This window comes from Varroa destructor, unplaced genomic scaffold (assembly GCF_002443255.2).
Source record: "Varroa destructor unplaced genomic scaffold, Vdes_3.0 BEIS01000004.1, whole genome shotgun sequence".
NCBI lineage: Eukaryota > Metazoa > Arthropoda > Arachnida > Mesostigmata > Varroidae > Varroa > Varroa destructor.
The window spans coordinates 11,771,151-11,791,174 of record NW_019211457.1 but is presented as its reverse complement, the minus strand read 5'-3'; the positions used below and the strand labels follow the sequence as shown (position 1 = coordinate 11,791,174).

Genomic DNA, 20,024 nt, shown 5'->3' with positions numbered 1-20,024 from the left:
TAATGGTTCAGTATGGGTAGTAACTCTGGACGTATATAATGCAATAATCTACAAAGTCCCGAAAGACAAGATCGACATAATGGTGAGATTTGGATAATTTGCTTCTTAAGAAGTTGTCGTGAATAAAATGGTAACTTGTGAGAGTAGTGCCTGGCGAGTAATAATGGGTGACGCTATTTGATCGTTATCGTGCAATAAGTATGGTTTGTTTAATGTGAACTTTTCCGCCATTTTCACCGCTGATGACAGTACACTTGAGCCGTAATCAGGATGGAGCAGGACTACACTGCATAAGGCCAACAACAAACAGCAACTTACTTTTTCCGCAGCTTTCACTTCTCTCCAGAGTCATGGCCCGCCGGTCGTTACCGATCGCTGATCTATCCACAGATATGACCGTCTGCGATTATAGATAATTCATTTTTATCGCACCTGCTAAATATACGGTGCCAGAATAGATCACCGCCAAATAGCAGTAGCTGTTCACGTTTCTGTCACCGATCTTCGCTCCAACCATGCGACGACCACATATTAATTTTTGCGATTAATGTGTTACGTTTGTGTACACTGAACCTGAGCATTAGGACCGTGCATCTTGAGATCGGTCGGCTTCCAGCACAGCCCCAAACTCTCCATCTTTGTAAAGACTCGTTTGAAGACTCGAAATTTGCCAGCCGGATTGCTTTTTAGTCAATAGTTTACAATGTATTATACAGTAGAACCTTTACCGAATCTACTATTTATACAGCTAATTGTGTCCGTTAACACAGTTTATAGATGAAGCGCATATTTATAAAGAGCTCGATTGAAGCCCAAATGCCGACATCCGGGTGCGCGGACGGCTTCAAGCAGTATGTGTATGTTGGATACAAACGGAATGCATAAAACCGTGCGATCTTCAAGTGTGTCGTGTTGCACAGTATGCGACTATTTACTAAAATATAGATGGTACTATTGCCTATATAGAATGGGCAAAAATAGCCAAAATTAATCTCTTGTGAGGTATAGTACATTCGGAAAGCCTTCATAATTGTGTTAGATCAAAGCTTTTGCTCCATGAAAATAAACAAGTGCAAATCTAGACTTGTTAAGCCATTAGGAATGACGAAGACGTCCGAACGGCATCTGTCATCACTTCTCAGTAGTATTTAAGAGGTCCAGCTGCACAGTTTGATGGTTTTCCACTGGTAATAGTAGTACGGTACCATTTTCTCATTAACATGAATCCAGCTTCGCAATGCATTGTGGCCAAGGACGACGACGACGACGACGACCAGTTGACGCAAAACAACTAAAAGCATCGGAATGATGACCAGGCGAAAAATCATCGCATTTTATAGCTGTTTACGAAGTTCACTGGCTTTGCTAAGTACGTGGACCCCGGGGGGGCGATGCTGCAGACGATCACGTTTAGCTAATGCGGGGCCACTTTTCCTAGAAAGCTCTGCACAAAATAATCAATATCACTTGTACCTCATATTTTCAATGTAATCCTAAATTTCGCTATAGGAAAAAAAGCCTCTTCAAGGGAAAGGCAGACGCTTTCCACTCATGACTACTAACAAAACAAACTACCAGTAGTACTATTGGCGAATTTTGTTATGAAGCATATGATAATAGAATAATTTGTAAATACAAAAGTAGAGATAGAACTGTCCCTAGAAAATAATGGATAGTGTTGTCCGCGATCGGTGACGGTGATGTAGTGGACAGTTTACGCCGGTGACCCGGTACGCGCCGTCAAGAGACACTGGCAAATTGAAATTGATAATAATTGTGTTAGAAGACAAATGCACACACAGTAAGTTATAATAAAATGAATTTTCTCAGATTTTAGAACACCTGGAGATTTAAGAGCCAATCTGAATGGCCTTGCTATAGCATCTGTCTATTGTTCCAACGGCACGCGTACTGCACGAGACGCGACGCCGCTTAAGTTTATAGTGTTTCTGAAATTAGCAGTCTGACAACGTTCCCAAGGCTCAGTGGGTGAAACATCGGATATAAAATAAGCATTCTAGTTAGATTTCGATAATGTGTCGGTCTGCATGATCTCTGCTATATTAGAAGATCCTGAACGTACCAGAGCTTTATTTACTAATATCAAGCCAATAAGTTTACAACTCAGCTCGGACCTATCACTGTGTAAAATGTTTTATTATCTATTTCTACGGTTATTCCGACAATACGGCGAACCTCACGAACATTTTGGCAATAAACATGAAAGAAAAATATTACATATGGTCGTGATGGTAAGTACTCATTAGTCAGGCGTGAGAAGCGACATTGTACAAGGCCAAATTGGATGGTTATTTTAGGAGAGTTTTGGAACGCTCGTGTCTCTGCAACGAAACTAGGAAGCCGTATTCTTATTTCTTTAACCATTAGATCTACGAGAGCAAGCGAGGATACCGCTCGTTACCGTTGCCAATGCGTACTGTTTTTAAACGCCATTAGCCTTGTTTGAGTGTAAGTCGTTGCAATCCCGCCTACGTACGTTGAGAAAATAATGTCTAAATATAATAAATAATAGTTTTGCGATATATCGATTCATTTAATCGCACTATGTGAAGTAGGTTTCTGTTTAGGTCGAAACAAGGCCTCGAACGGCCAAGCTGAACCATCTTGAACAGCGGTAACAGCACACTGCCTAGTGTAACAGACTTGCTGTTTCATTATATGCTGAATGCGTTCCAGTAAACTCCCTATGGTAACGCTCAAAAAAGGCCTTCCTAAAACGACCTCACAATGTAATCCTCACCGCGTAACTACATTGCCCCTTGACTGGGTAGCCCCGTCAATTGTTCGCGGCAGACATCACTTTTTTCCCTCTCCAAGGGCTTAGATTGCAATGCAGTAGCTTATTGGCAAAAATTGGTAAATAAATCATTGGTCCGATGGCGTTGATGGAAACGGATCTGTCTCGCACTTGATGCGTCATCATAAACTACTTATTACTCTTACGTTAGCTAAACGAAAGTACTTCGGCGGCCCTTCACTGGGCGTCTGATCAATCTGAAGCTGACTCCGCCCGTATCCGCGGAAAAATATCACCGTCTCCTATTGATCGTATTCTTTAAGCGAAGAGTGATTCGCGCTCCAGACTAAGATGAGCTATAACATCTGCTATATATTATATACGGCCATCGAAAGGTGGCGTCGACAGGGCATAACAACAACGTTGCGAGAAAGCATTTGCTCTCGGGGGCTATTTATTAGAATGGAAGGATGTATAGATACCGGAAAGGGCCCAACGGTGCTTACAACTGAATTCGTGTGACCGCAGACCACACTGCTTAAGAAAGATTATATAAAAATGATGGAAGCTTTGTCTAATGTTTCTATTTGGTGGTAAAGCACACGACGATATAAAGTTTCAGACGAACAGCTATTTCATAAATGCCTAACAACGATTAATATATGAGACGATTTGTATCCATGCCTGTTCCAAAGCAGCTTCGTCTGGCCTCTGTCAGGCGAAAATGCAGTGCTGATAATACTAGAAGCTTTCGTGGTCAGCAGCAGCTTACCTTGCTTGAAGGTATTCGATATTAAGCGAGTGGCCTATCTAGGCCAATGAGTCGCCTTGTCCTCCCATCATAGACAAAAGCAGTGAGAAACTGTGCCACATCCATCAGCCCTTCGCCAGACCAGACCAGACCTGCAGCAGGCACTTAGTCGCACAGCAGGCACTGAGCTACAGTTACATTTTGGCTAAACCCAGAGAATCAACGCCAACAACAAATCGCCTGGCTGGCCGTCCATGGCTTAGCTAACAGCGAAAGAGTTCTCCGTATTAAATGACGCTGTTGCCAATATAGGTTCGTGTACTCCGCCTACCTTTAGCTATAGTAGTAGTAGCAGCAGCAGCAGCAGCATCAACACTAGTGAAGGCTAGAATCTGGGCTGCGGCCACCCAGGTCCCTTCGCTCATTCGTTTGTCTATTCGCCAATGCCTCTTTTAGCAGCATGGGCCTTTTTAGCCTTGGTATTCGTCTACTGCCTGGGACTGTGCTTTTTCGCGACGACGGAGTTAGAGTGCATCCCGATGCGAGTCTAGCGCTCAGTCAGACTCAAAGAGCTTAGCGATCGTACATTCGAAGCGGCATACTCCCATCACACAGACAAAGATCGCAGTGCGCCTAAAGCCTTCTCATCCTCCTACTGCTCCCACTGCCGTCGTCTACTCGTGCTGGTGCCAGCCAAGCTGCTGTGCGTTGCTCAGTCGTTAGTTATCATCGTCCGGATGGAGGAAAGGCAGCAGGCCAAGCGTGCGCGAATCTTCGTCGAGGAGTCGCCACGACCGCACCATTCATAGGTCCTGGCAATAACAGGCATAGGAGTCGTTCTTGAAGTCAACGAAAAAGATTTTGGCACGGATAGATAGCCGGGGCAAAATGGCACGCATGATTGCTGGTAGGACGCGAATTTGTCTTGGTGGTGCCTAGTTAAATTGGCTGGAACACAACTTCTGGCTCCGCCCCAGTGCTTCTATTCCCAAGTGAAATTTACCCTTGAGAGGGACTACAAAACAATGAAAAGGAGGCCTGGCTGCAACTGAGAAAGATCATTAGGCTTAAATAAGGCCTTTCAATGCTTCTTGACGGCATGTTCGACTTTGAGATTATTGTAGCTAGCACACGAAAATACGTTAATTCTGGCCCCACTGCCGACACTTCCGAAGGTGTTTATTTGTTAATTAATACTTTTTCGTCACACATGATCAAGACGCGCTTCATCACAGCAAGACAGACTTCCTACTTCATTTTCAGGAAGTAATTACCCTACTCTAGCATCGTATAAGGGCACACTTTGCAATGCGTGGTGCAAACTAAACGAACAGTTTCTTGAGTGAGGAGGATCCTAAGTACTTTCGCCAATACGCGGTAGCCCGAACCCATCGTGGTGTTAATGGGATTATTACCGCTGTTGCAGTGGCGCAAGGTCCTGGAGTGGTTCTTATATAAACCTAGCGACGGCCGCCAACAGCACATGTGATTTGAGAATCCCCTCGGAGATAGTCATTTTGGTTAGTGCGCCAGCTTTCCAGCCATCCATCTGTTTTCTACATGGACAACAACAATATCAGACATACAATTTAAAAGCAGTTTGGCGTCCCTGACGCAACGAGAACACCACGACAGTCGCGGCCTTCCCCTCTTGCCGTGTCTCCGCACTCACTATTTTTTTCCTTCTAAAGCAAAAGTATTGCGGAAAGCGAGGCACAAGTGCAAGGCAAAGCAAACTCACACCGCAAAGCCATATATATATATATGTGGGTACATATCTATCGTAATCTGATAAACCGAAGCGTTCCTTGGTGACCAGCTTATTTCCCTCGATAAGTGATCCACAGAGAAATCTTAGTTTAGGCTAATTGACAACCCTCTACCTTATTATGGGCGGCGCCTGTATAGCAACGACAACACTTACCTCGTAACGACTATGACGTGACTCAAACATCACGCCCCGCATCGGTGGTCGTTGTGAGATACTCATTGTACGTTGCCGCGCACAGTCTTTTGTCAATAGCAGCCTGAGCAGAAGCCGCGACTTTTAAATAGGCCATATCCAGTATACTAATTGTAGATTTCTACTACTGCAAACTGCAATCGATTATAGCTCCACTGGCAGCCCTCGTAACTAGCGCTCGAGCTGCACTATTAAGTAGAAATAGTAATGCTGGCCGTATTGAGGACGATGTGGTCCGGATCGTCAATCTTTCTCGGACAACTTTCCTGATTTTCACAGAAAAGCTATAGTGGACGAGGAGGAAGAACGAAGTGAAAACTTTTTGACATTCAATGATTACATATATGCGTCGTAGCTGCGTGTAGACCACGCAGTTATGTGCCGGTTGTTGTATTTGTATGATTTAATAGAGAAGAATAAACATAATATGAGGTCTGTTGGATTTTAGCTAACTGGTCACAGATTTTTGTTTAAAAATGAATTTTTTTAAAAATTGATTACACTTCAGGCTAAAGAAAACCTAAAATGAATTTAGTTCGGCTTTATTATGCCTTTTGAAATTATATCGGACTCAATGCATTGTGGTCGTATAATAATTTGCCCTTATTTTCATGTTCAAAATGTAATATTTCTTCCTGTACACTCCTCCCCTGTATTCCTCGCGCGTATCGCTACTGAAAAGGTTCGAACACTGATTGGAAAATGGTATTTTATAAAGTTCCATGTGTCATAGCAAGCACGATAAATATGCATAAAAAATTCAGTGGATTATATGGGACCAAAAAGTTGCCCCCTGCCAATGTTGCGCACCAACGGAGCGACGTGGTATGGGCAATTTATTCCCACCTCTGAATGCATGATAACCACGACTAACGACATCTTGCCACGCTGGTTCAATCACTAGATATTAATAATTAGGACAATAAGGAATTAAGAGCTGCTTTTATCACGGTTCATAGCTGTGCGTATAGTTGGCATGCGTTCCATTGAAAGTACTCTAGACAAGCCTGCAAGACCCATTCCGACTAAACTCCCAGTGGGATGAGTCCCTTATGCTGGCCGTAAAAGTAGGTGACTTCGAAAAGAAAACTAAAAGTTTCTACGTTTGGACCATAGAAAAACCTTAGAAAAAAAAAAAGAAAGTTTTCTTTTTTATTGGACCTCTGACAAAGTCGTAGTAGGTATTACGGTTATTACGCAAAATCGTCATGCCATCACCGCCATTATTGTCGACATTAATAGCATATCAGATCTGCCGCTTCAAAGATTTCAAATCGAATTTGAATCCAGAAATTTTAATAAGATATTCCGATATCGAGCAGCTGCCCCTGCTGCTGCTGACAACTGGAGCCGTTGGAGAGGTGTGCCGAAACTGACAGGGGGTTGGGGTTGGGTTATGACACCCCAACCGGTGCTATAACCGCCATCGAGGTAGCAGCAGTAGCGGTAGCATGACGAGGACCTCATTTCATAATTTTCCTTCTCTTTTCCGTTTGCCAAAACCGCTACTGTAAATAGTGGTGTAAATAGCGGGTTGATGTATTTGATGCGCAATACTGCTATCCTATACGCTATATGCTAATAGCGCTCTTCGTCCAGCGCAATCCGATCATTGGTCATATATATATATATATATATATATATATATATGGCACTATTTCGAGCTGTCGGCTTCACGCCTCTTCGTACTCGTGATATAGTTCCGGAACTCCATATATATATATATATATATGGAGTTCCGACAATGTCCATGTCTCGTATTTTTGTATTTCTTATTCTGCTACATAGAAGTTTGCTCCCTTGCTTAACTTTATTCGTTCTCTCGCTAGTTTGCGAGCAGTTCCCGCTGGTATTAGTTCCACTTCCCGTTCATGCGTGGCTGGCGCCATTTTGAGGAGCCATTGTGCATGATGATAGTAACATAATGATGGGTACGGGTATGAAAATACTACTACGTAAACTCTCGTCTGCTCCACTCCACTAACCTTCGCTCTTCAATAAAGATGTCCCTCAGCAGCTGCCACTGCTGGCGTTACTGTTGTTGATGATCATTTTGATGATCGTCTCAGCATCTGTGACGGCGCGTGGGGTTTATTTGCGAGCGCAGCTAGTCAGACGCTCGCTTGATCGGTTGACCTCAGCGCTGGGGTGTTAATGATGGTGGACTGGTAAAGTATTAACGAAGGAATTAACGCAGAATTGCGCTACAACAGCCATCGTACTAATGATCGCCACTATGTTTTCTTCCATGTCCGCATAATGTGTATGTGAATGTATGTGGGCACAGATAAACACTTCAGGCCGGAGACGGCTTGATCACAAAGGAGATAGATGAGAATGTTACGTGCATAATGGCGTGCAAATGTAGATAGTCAGGTTTGATTGTGGATCGTTCACACGATAGATAGATACGATGTCGATCGATGCCTTCCAGGCTATAATATCTGCATTTTTACATCATCATTACAATGGTTCGGCTTACTACGACGTATATATGTTTGATTGTGTGCAGACAAGGCGTGCTTCTAGCGCACGAGGCAAAGGTTCAGATCAGGTTCTAAAATAATTGCTTGATAGAATCGACCTTTTTTTGGACTGTTACGGTAGGCTAGGTTCTATCAGGATTAGTTAACATTCAAAAGGCCTTGTACTGTAACTTTTGTGTCGATTGCGTTTAATTAAATACGTGCTCTCTGGGTGTGTATATGCATAAAATGAGAAGATACGTTTAGACGCAAAAAGTAAGTTGTTCTACAATCACCAGGTCATTAGTACGATAAAGCTAAAAAATGAAGATGAACACGACACAATCAGAGCAAAACGTTAACTCGAATAGACAAGACGTTTGTACTCTACCGGAAAGCGGACTTTCGATTTCCTCCTGTCTAACAAAAGATGAACAGCATTTAACGCAAGAAGCTGCCTCCATTCGAAAGGATCACACGATCCGACGCGCGGAGCCAGAGTACACCATTCAAATCTTCCTACATGTTCATTAGTCTACCATAGATGATGTACTGACGCAAGTGAATACACACGGTGGGTCTATACATCAGCCGAGCTCATTGAACCATACTGCGGAACCCTACGCTAGTTTGGTATTATTAGATCACAAGTGAATCTCCAAAGGCCTATACTTTATATACGAACACTACTATTTACATTTAGCAGTATACTCGTAATGGTGCGGTGTTAACGTGTCTACCAAACTTAGCGATATATCAAGTGATCTAGGTTCGGTACCGAACCTGCTAAGGGCCCGCCATATTTGACGGCCGTGCCACAGGCAAAAATCAAAGTATTCATTTCTAATACCATAGCAACCGATTCTATCGATTAATATATATATATATATATATATATATATGGCGAATTTAGCGGTAATCGGCATATTTATTTCAATATGAGCATCGTGTAAATAACGATCCTGAATTTGATTCACGATAGATATCAATAGAAAGATATCTATGAACATTTGTTATCATTTGAATTCGTTTCGGTCGCGTTCCCATTAACGCTTTCCACTTCTACGCGCAGGATACTTTGCTTTAAGGTTTATAGTACGTTATAGTACAACACAGGATAATTATCAGTTAAATGACTTTTGCACAGCATTCGCTCGATATTTTATACTTCTACTTGCGGTTTGTTTGTTAGTACCGCTGAATAAATTTGTACATACTGAATTAACGCATTCGCAATTAATGCTAATTTTTCGAATTTATTCTGACTATATGAATGTAAATATATATTTTCGTTCCATTTTTTTCGAAGAACCGCGCTGCGAAATCTGATCTATTGTAAATTGATTGTTTCAGCACTACATAATATCAGGAGGTTGGTTGTCGGCACCGCTGTCAGGCTTTTTTGCCTACTTAACCGAGAATAGCGATAAAAAATCGCAACATTATTTTTTCACTTTGATGCGCTACAGTGACAGCGTTATAGCAAAGGGCACACGTGAGCCTGCCTACCGCCTTAGGTGGCCTTGGCGACCTCAACTATTACAGCTAAATGTGCAAAAAAATGATCGGTGCCGCGTTGCTAGCTGTCATGTATGCGAGGACTTCTATAGAAACAGCATAAAAACACCTACGAGAAACAGGAACAGAGAACATACATGACCCTTATCTGAATGGCAGGCAAGACGAGTCACGAGACGGCGGCGTGCGATCTGTCACCTATCGATGCCTGGATACGTCACTTTTTGAGCTTTCACCATAGAAATATAGATAAAAAAAAACGCGACTCTGTTCCTTACTACTGGGAGTTTTTAGCCTGTCTTGACTACTTAGTATGATAATCCTGTGTATTCAACTACGTAACATAACGAGTACTAAATGTAAGTGGCGGTGTGCCTCGAATGGTGACGAGGTTAAGGGTTCATCATCACGTGTTCGTTGTGGGCGAGAAACCCTGCTCTCGTGCAGGGAGAGTGTAAGAAAAAAACTAAAAGTAGTGTCGTCACAAATACCTACTGCTACTACGAGAACGCAATGAAACATTCTAAATCGCTGCTGCTGCCGCTGTGGAAGAAGGCGCACAGCTTGACATGTGTAAGCCAAGTCCTACTTTTCCTTTTCGCGTCGCAAGCGACAGGAAGGACGACTGGCTGCGTTTTTGTCGTTCTGTTCAAGCCGTTCCAGGAAGTCATGCAAGATCGGAGCAAAATCAGCGGGCATTTAGCATTTGCTGTCGGTAGCGTTCCACTCATAACGGCGCATCCAAACTCCGAAGGAGACTAATAGACGGGTTGGCTAGGAGTCCCCTGCACAGTGCTAGGTCTATATTGTAACAGTTCTTTGTCATAGAAGAAAGCTGCGTAGTCCTGAGTTAACATTACCTAATTTGTGAGTCACACAATGCTACGGAAATCGAGCATCTATAATCTTATGTTATCTTGAGTTCTGTATTCATATTCTGATCGCAGTAGTTCTTTTAGGTTCGTGCTTACGTTTCATAATTGTCTGTCTAGGTCAATTGCTATGTTTGTGTGCGGGCGTATGTATACCCCCAGGAACCTTATAGTTCACGCTAAAATTAGAGGTTATGTGGCGAAGAATTTAGCAATATAGGTCATGTTAATTTCATGAAATTTGACATGCATGTGACATTTGATGGTCGCCGTTTACCTGCCGACAACCTGGCAGGCGTTATAGGAGCAGATGGAGAAGGACGTCGCTGAGGCAACCAGATCTAATTGGCTATCAGAATAAAGTCCTTCATAAACGACTGAAGTTTAGCTCAAGACGATTGTAATATTAAAATAAAAAAATATATAAAATTCGAGGCGGAGATACCTTGGATAGGATATCGAGGTAGGCCGATTTCAAGCAATGGAGTACAGTTGAGCTAGAAGGAACAAGTTGATCGATAGATTGATCAGTTCTTCGAATATCTTTGCTATAAATTCGATACGATGGAGAGTTTTAAGTTTCTATACTATAAAAAGGCCAAGATAAAAGTTGCCAGTAAAATATTATTAGATACGCTAGCATAATTATACAAACGTACGCATTTTATTTGAAGAATCTTCTGACGATAGAAGCAATTATATATATCCTTTTAATGATGCACTGTTCCAGCCTACGACTACAATACAGTTTGTACCTTGTTTCGACTCAGCATCTCGATTTTAGGACAAATGCTTGGAATCGTCCAAAGGCACCTTCATCATTAAAACGAATGCGACCACTTGTTTTGTGTTACAGCACCTTATGTCGCCCGTCATCGGCGAACGGTAGTCGCCAGCAAGATTCAGGATAAGGCAAACGCGGCCGGCCTGATTCGCATGAACAATATGGTCACTGAGGAAGATGGCATCGAGAATTTTCGTCTTAAGCAGCTACAAACACCGGACGAGATCGGGCCCTCAATCAATCACACGCTGACTCCGGCCAGCGTCACCGGACAGCTGGGTTCTACCGTCTATTTGCATTGCGTCGTTCACAATCGAGCCCAGAAAACGGTAACATTTACCTGTAGAATGAAATTGATGATGACTTTTATCTTCATTTGGAACATCTATAGCTGTGGCACCAGTGGCAGACGATAGCTAAGCTAATGCTTTCTGCGACTCATTAAATGATTGTCCGCTCATGGTGCTACTGCTTGTTGCGCCTTCAATCGATTTGTGTCGATACCAAATGCTTTATTGGTTTTTCAAGCTGTAAGTAAAAGATGTCAGAATAACCTTCGAGGTCACGCTCTAAGTACGCACCGTTCGTTTTACGAATCGATCGTCCGCGAGCTTAATGCAGGAAAAAGGAAAAATACGTTCATTGTTATGTACGTGTGCTAGTAATACTAATTTTTGAAGTTTAGGGGAAAGTTTGAAAGTGAAGAGCCGTTATAGCTGGCGGAGTCATGTATTCTCAGAAGGTAATCATTTTCTTATTGAGCATTTAATATTCAACGATGGCTTTACAATAGGCATCAGTCGTATAGCAGATGCTTGTCCTATGCAAATCAGAGCTGAAATTCCCCAGACAATACGGACCCTTCTCGAACAGATTATATCGAAAAAGCCTTCTCGTAGTTTGTTCTAATTGACTAACAAATGATAATAGAGCTTAAGTCAAAATTAGATAAAAACACGTCTAGAATAGTTAAATGTAATACGACAATGTGAATTTCGCACTTAATTAAATATAAGAAATGAAATAAGAAGACTGTCAAATAAACTTGCTTCACAATAAGCTTTCTCAGTCATTTAGTAAGCGATCGTTAAACTAAATTGTATATATATAAATATATATATGTATGTATATATATGTATAAATATATATATATATATATATAGATATATTATATGGACATATAATGTCATCTATTTCGTTTGCATTACCATAAGCACAGGCGCAAAGGCCTGCAAATGTTGGCTATATAATTTCGCCCTACGAATTCTCCAAGTCTGTGCTTATAGCTAGTGGCACCAGACAAAAGACTAAATAATGCGGTCGTTAGATTTGCTGTTGCCGCTGTCGCTGTTGTTGTTCGGCCTAACGCACCGCAGGCGAAGCGCTGTGCCCCTACCGCAGCTGGTATAGACTCCATGTCATTTGGCCCCACAGCGCCCTCCATTTGCCTCTGCTTAATACGACCTCCTATAGAAAGCACCCGTTTTTTTCATCGTTCTTTCTCTGTCTTTCATCCGACCCAAACCCGATATTAATAAGCCACCAGCTGGTTCCCAGTCTGAAGATATCTTAAACGGATCAAGCGACTCCTTTGCCCCACTGCTTCATCGGGGTGCCCCAATCCCGATGTTGCACCTAGAGCGCTACCGCGTATTGCATCTTCGATGACTATCCGGCGAGGCACCTCAGTTTAGCCAACATCGCGTAATAGTACAGAGTGCGACACTACAACGCAATAGAGTTCGTTACTAAACGACTTTTGAACATATGAGGGGTACATTATTTGGCCCTGTCTTCAGAAAACGCTTTTATTCCCAATGTGTTACCTGAGACTTTTGAACATATGAGGGGTACATTATTTGGCCCTGTCTTCAGAAAACGCTTTTATTCCCAATGTGTTACCTGACTTTTTTAAAAACGATTTCTATCAATGACTATCTCAAAAAGTCTGGAGTTTGATGGCACGACAAAGATATTAAATGTTGTGCATAGGGTGCATCTATTGAACCCAGAATATCGCGCCTATATGGCATTCTCAGACTCACTCGTAGAAGAGACCCTTTGGAAGATAGTAGAGCTTACTTTTCTACGATGAACCGTATCGCACGGAAATGTTAACCCGCCCTGATTAAATACAGGGACCCGTGCAAAAATAAAATCGCCGATAATGTATTTGAAAAAAATTACCCATTTCTGTGGAATGGTCTACTCTTTGGATTGGGAAAATCACATGGTGTGGGAATGAAGTAAACTTTGCCTTTGTTATTACCGCTCAACGAAGAATCACTTAATTGAAAACACCCAGTGACCATATGTAAATAAAAACGAAATTTCGAACTTCTAACACTTGTTTATTTACATATTTTTCCTTAACGAATTTACTAGAAGTTTAGGAATATCTTGTCGTAAATCCTTCGATTTCAGTTTTTCACCTTCGACGTCAATATGAGACCTTCAGTTTTAGTTGACCGACCCGAAGAAACAACTTAGGAAGTTGTAAATGCTCAGTTGTCATTTTTAGCAAACAGAACCAAATTAAAATTGCATAGCTTTATTTTATTACGTGTGAACAATCCTCATTACTGCTTCAGACACAATAATATTTATTATCTTTAGGCGGACAAAAACGTCGACTAGAAGTTTAAGTTTGTAAATTATAATTCAAAATGAATTCACGATGTATGTGAAGTGTTGATCAATCTTTTTAGACTTCCCCCGCCCCCTGCTCAACTTCCGTATTTTATTCATACAATATATTTTATGTTGTATTGATGACTCCTGCATCTAATTATATAAATTCTTTTTTACGTAAGTTCATTTTCGAACTCAAAACACGTTTTATGCGCACGTTGTCTAAACCAGCATCTGGCTGCAATTTAGTTCCTCTATATTCTTCACGTGCTTCTGGCTTCCGTTTACTCTCTGCCCAAGATGCAACGTTTCCAAGAGCGGCCGTGCTGTCGCGGCCATCCCCATCTCACAGTATTCCCGCCCTGTCTGTCGTGCCTCTGCTGACGCGTTTGTGATGGTCGCCTTTGAGAAGCGAAGTGATCCGAACCATTGTGTTAAGTCACGTGCTCTGGCGTGAGACACGGTTTAACTATTCCCTAGCTCATAAACACTTGTGCCTATCCCTTGTGCCTAGCCTTATATTATTATCGGTTCCCTTTGCGCTCTACCAGTAATCATCTACTGTTCAACCATAATTAACATGCAGACATTGGGGGCCTTCCGGTGCCCGCTGACCGGGGAACAAGACCTTGTTGATAAATCAGTACTCAACGGGAAGGGGCGTAGCAAGGTCGCTTGCGGTTTGGCCGTTTCTTAACTTGAGATTGTAGCCATATGTTTTCCATTAGGATGGAGAAAGAAAATGGGCGGAAAAGTTCATCGCTATGGTCTGCGAAGTGAATATAGAAAATGGTAGTAAACGTGCCGTTGCAGAAGGTCCCAGGCAGGTCCTGTTGCACTTCGTGCGTTTGTAACACACTGTCGGCCTAATATACACAAGCATACATTGTTATTCGCACGTTTTCAGACGGTATTCTACGACACTTGCAGTTATTACGTGCTTTATAAGGATTTGTGTGTTGCGGATCCTGTTTTTTTTCAGTTCTCAGTTTCAGTGGCGGAAGCGAAATGTTTAAATTGAGAAAAATCATAGGAAAGTCCCGGTGGTAATCGCGGTGAGCAAACTACAGGCACATACATAACAAAAAAATAAATTACCTATAATATAGCCTACACAGATGGAGAATAGACACAAGGCGAAAGAAGACACAGAGCTTTGTTTTGGCGTACTTGTTTGCTGAGCTAATCTACTAGCGTCCTTTCTCAACTTAATCTCGTGTAAGTTAGCGTTTTGACCGCGAGTTTGAAGTCAACACGCTTGAAAAATAGTTAGTTTTTCGAGGGCAAAGAGGTATTACTTGAAAAGAGAAGTAAAACTGGGATAGTTTTTTTTGCCTAGTGTGAGGACTAGAAAAATCTAGTGTCCGGACAACATTTCCAGTGGCAAACGACCTCTCAACTTGGGCATCTGAAACTCCCTGAAGGCTCGATTTTCGACGGACGATGGCAGTTAGTAGAAAATGGCTTATTTGTAATATTCCTATCGGCCGCCATAGCACTCAAATCTTACCTGATTTTCCTCGCTTGCCATAGGCATACCTTAGTGCTAAATACAGAGGGGTAAAATTCAAGACTAAAGTGACACAAAGACGTCGACAGAACGCAGGTGTATAGTTCGCCGTCGTGTTTCGTACGCGAGTAATAGAAGAAGTCGGCTAAGTCTTACGTAGACGATGATACAAAATGACCCCTGAAAAGGGCGCGATAGAAATGTGCTCGTTAGAATTATATACATATGCGTATTTTGGGATCCAACTTCAATATGCCAGTCACGCTTCTCTCACGCAGGTTCTGTCTTGCTTTATAGGTAACATGGCTACGCCGTTCGGATTACCACATCCTCACTGTTGGTTCGCTTACGTATACAAGCGACGAACGGTTCTCGTCGAGTGCGAGAACTCTACAGGGCAAAGATACGTTCACGTTTCCTTTAGCAGCAAACCGTGGCAGCGATTCGATCGTGGCCGCGACTACTACCGAACATAGTGCGTGGCATTCGCCAGACCGAGGCACGAGTTCCCCAGATCGAACCGAAGACTGGATGCTACAAATTCGTGGAGTGACCATAGCCGACGCAGGAGAGTACGAGTGCCAGATCAACACACAGCATCCATTAATCAGCACCCATATCAATCTCATAGTTCTTGGTAAGTTCACTACTTAGTTATTAGGGGTAGCATTTATGGTCTCGAAGGCAACGTTGGCACAAATCAGTATTTGGTGAGCTATACGTTAATGAAAGGTATTCGAATTGATCTTACATTCGATAATGTCAAACGAAAGACTTATGGCGCAACCGAAATCCATGACGAAGGTAGAACGACAAGGCACCTTGTATACCATATATCACGAGCGAAGTTAGCTTAATTGCTCTGCGACTTAACAAGATACAATAATTCTATATTGTTGTTAAACTTTCAGCTCCTCACGCGCAGATTGTTGAAGCTCCCGAATTGTACGTGAACAGCGGAAGTACAATCGCGTTGACCTGCGTTATTCACGATTGCCCTCAGCCCTTAACGCACATCTTCTGGTACCACCAAGATAAGGTTAGCACAAGACAGAAAATACAAATTAATACTACTGAACAAATAGCGGTAGCAATGCAGTGCTGTAGATATGTCCAAGATGGCCTATATGTTACATATAAGGATTACACGAAAACATCCGGATCTGCATTCATTTTCTATGGTTCGAACGCCGTTGCGTGACAGAATTTTGTTGGTTTCGGGCGGAAAAAGAGCGATGTTTATCGACAAGTGACGTAGATTTGTATAGTTTACGAGATAATCAGAATTTGGCATCGGCTCTTTCTGGCATTTTTTTTCTATAAAAGAGGTGTTTAGTACGTGACAAATCTGCAGGCACACACTGATTAAATTTAAACCGTTGGAAATTCTCCTCTCTTACATGGGATAACCCTGCGCCTTCTAGATCAGCTCTTTGTATTATTCCAAATACCTATGAAGTCCAAAAAACGTAGGTTTAAAAAAACGTCATTAAGTTTGGTTCTAAAACATTTACCATGCACTTTGCTTTCAAGCTTCATTCAGGGAAAATTATTTTCCTTTTATTTATGAGCATTTTTTGCTTATGCAGCATACAGAGTACACCTCTACGACGTCTACATGAAGAGTAAATGCCTGTATTTGATTTGAAAAGAAAAAACAAAAATATCAAAAATATCTAGAACTACATAAGAAGAGTCATCGTTTGCTTCTGTACCATTGTGCCTAACGCACCAAAATCTCGCATAGGATATCATTGAGGGTGACTGATACTGCCGCCTTTCTGGTGTTCGCGGTCAGCTTTCGTAAAAGAAAATTATTTAGCCAAAGGTTTTCTTGTTGCCATTGAAAAAAATATCAGATGAATAAATAACAAATCAGTAATTCTCAGGTAATAAATTACGAAAGACACGTAAATGTCTCTATGGAGCGTCCAGGTTCGATTCCGGAAGAGGTCCGCACCTCTAAGTTGGCATCAGACATGGTTAGAGGTTTGGTTCTTGGGGATCGCCATAAATGGATCTGGACACAAATATCTCGCCTGCTTATTCATATGGCTTCTACAGAGCATTCCGGCCGGTATACGTGTGCTCCTGTTGATTCTAGCCCTGCATCCGTCCATGTCCATGTTTTACAAGGTAGGCTTTTCTGTGAAGTGAAATTCTGTGTATATATTTATATAGCATGCGTGAATAAACAAGACTAGAAATCCGTAGTAGAAAAAACAAAGGGGAGTGCGGATGTAAATTAGCGGCGCTGATATCAGTTGTGAAAAAAATTGCTACATAATTCGTGAAACACCATAGACTTTTTTTTTATTTCTTGATGGAAGGTGTCTGAAAATTGCGATTGCTGAAATGATCTATGCTTGCGATTCTAGTGTTTCAGATAAATTTCCCACTGAGTTGAAATCTTAGCAGTTTGCTTCAAATACCGTGCAAGGAACGCCACTATCCTCACTCAACCTATCAATCTTGTGACCCATTCCAAGTACTTATATCTTTAATCCCTTCTCTTCTCCGTAGCGGAAGAACATTTGGGTTCTCGCAGGTCGCATGACGCTTCGTCTGCGAGTTCTACTGGAAATTCTCGGATAATCGAAGGAGGATCAATCCTGGATCGACCTAGGTTAACACTGTCCTTTTTGAAGGGTCTCCCACTGTTAGCGTTCGAGCTGCTCTTTCTCTTCGTTGTCGCTAAAACTACGTGACATCAATTTAAGTTCTGGGTGAGCATCTGAAGCGGCAATCGTATGTTTCGCTTGACTTATTTCTGCTACGGTAGAATATGATGGATTACAACTTAAATGAAAGAAACATGTTTCTTCTTGTATACATACCTTGCAGGCCTCGAGTAGGGCTGAGTTAGGTGCGCGATCTTCGACTGCTGCCAAGAACGCCCACTTACGTCCAGCCTCGAAAAAAAGTATATCGTCGATATCCGGCTTTTCGCCAGTGTCCAAGTCAGCGCCCGGTTCCTCCTTGGATAACCCAGAAAACCATCATACCAGCGCAATGCAACAAGGAACTCGTCTGACTACCACATCGATCCTTCAGTTTCATATGCAATCGCCAGGTTGTACTAGGCAATTGCAGGACACAGGATGCGCTGCTACTCTGCTCTGCCTGAACGGATACCACCAGCGGCAGTGCGTCAATTCAGACTTTGTCTAGGACATACCGCACCTGGTCGCGGAATCAAACCCGCTATATATATCGATATTAATATGCACATATATATATATACGCTATGTCAATCGCAATATTTATTTGTAGCTGAAGCCAATTTCGTTGACCGATTCATCTTAATTAGAATTAATAGCCAAATTTTTTTGTGTATATTACCGGCACTAATACTTGCACAAGCACGAGATCGACTGAGCGTATGTTTATAGAGAGCAATTGCAGAAAGGTTACCAATCAGGCGGTTAAGATAGGAATCTACGGCTTAAGAGTGAACAAGCATCCTTCATACTGTGTTGAACCTGTTTTTGAAATGGGATTTTTGTTGCGGGCAAAAGCTATAGATGTTTCCCTAAATTAAAGATCGCATTATTGTGCGAGCTTCGGTAAGTTCCTATGGGCATTTTCTCCGGCCAACTAAAAACTTAAAGGTCAAATATTAATAGGACCTTTTGGTCAGACATCCTTCAACTGGAATTCATCCTAGACTAGTAATTTTGCACGAATAAAATTGAGACAATGGCTACGAAACTCGAAAATTACTGAAGGCGTCTAAGGGTAACTCTGTGCGTGTACATATAATGTAAGCATACCTGCTTTAAACGTCTATCTGTGATAAAATGTATAGGATAGATAGATGGAATAGCTAGTGGACCAAGGAATGTATCATAAATCATACTAATAAAAAATGGGAGATCCATAAAAATTATTCAGAAACGAATACGGTCACGTTTTGTTATTATACGATAGCAAAAGTAATAATATAGATTGATATAATTTATGAAAAATTAGTTAACGGTGCTTCTTGCCGGTAAGCACAGGCTAGGCGCGCTCAACGACGAGTAGTTACGGGAACGTTTGTAGTGGGCTAAATACCTGAGGCGACTTCTGCTAACGTTCGAACTTATAGCATTCTATACAAAACATTGATTGATGCCCTCCAATGTTGAAAATACGACAGGTATACAATTCGAGCCGTTTACGTATATGCAAAGCAGTTTACTAGTATACTAATGTTTAAACACATTACATTCCTTTCGGTACGAGTTACTCTTTTTACTAAGCAAAAAGGAGCCTATGGCGTGTTTATCTAAGCTTCTTCTTGAAGGTCGCCTAATAGACGTTCTATTAGAACCTAATAGAACGTGGCATTATAATCCGCTAATTAGCCCGCAAGTACTAATAATAATCGACGTTTATTATCGGTATTGCTAGTAATGTGGTACCGTTTTTAGACGTCGTGCATGATAATTTTAATAATATACATATAATTTAATTTCTTTTATGGAAGGATAGAATAGACGTGTTTGAAATATGAGTTCGAAGTATTAAGATCGAACATGTCCTATTCAGATTCAGAGCCTGTGACCATATAAATCCCATGACCATATAAATGTCCGAGAGTAGCTTTGAATAAATGCGTTAACGTTTCTATATAAAAATAAAATAATTATACATTTTATACAGTTGACTACTCTGCCTTTTTTTGCCACAACCTGGTGCCCTTTTTTTCTCGACTAGCGCCACATTCTCGTATCCAAAGCATTATTTCCACGATATCGCAAGCGTGATATTGTGCTATGCGCCATCAT

At 41.7% G+C, this 20,024-nt stretch overlaps 1 protein-coding gene across 11 annotated transcripts in view; it reads left to right on the top strand.

The window, feature by feature from the left end:
- Positions 1 to 19,153, top strand: part of LOC111249659 (uncharacterized) — a 48,477-nt gene extending 29,324 nt beyond the window's left edge. For 3 of the 11 annotated variants that reach the window (XM_086986406.1, XM_022803804.2, XM_086986401.1), the window contains 6 exons: positions 11,184 to 11,440; positions 15,550 to 15,889; positions 16,164 to 16,291; positions 17,142 to 17,388; positions 17,776 to 17,978; positions 18,097 to 19,153. In XM_086986406.1, the coding sequence (XP_086842532.1) occupies positions 11,264 to 11,440; positions 15,550 to 15,889; positions 16,164 to 16,291; positions 17,142 to 17,388; positions 17,776 to 17,960 (1,077 nt within the window). In that variant the 5' untranslated portion in view covers positions 11,184 to 11,263 and the 3' untranslated portion in view covers positions 17,961 to 17,978; positions 18,097 to 19,153. The other 8 variants (XM_086986402.1, XM_086986405.1, XM_086986407.1 and 5 more) reach the window with 8 other exon arrangements.
- The last annotated feature ends 871 nt before the right edge of the window (positions 19,154 to 20,024 follow it).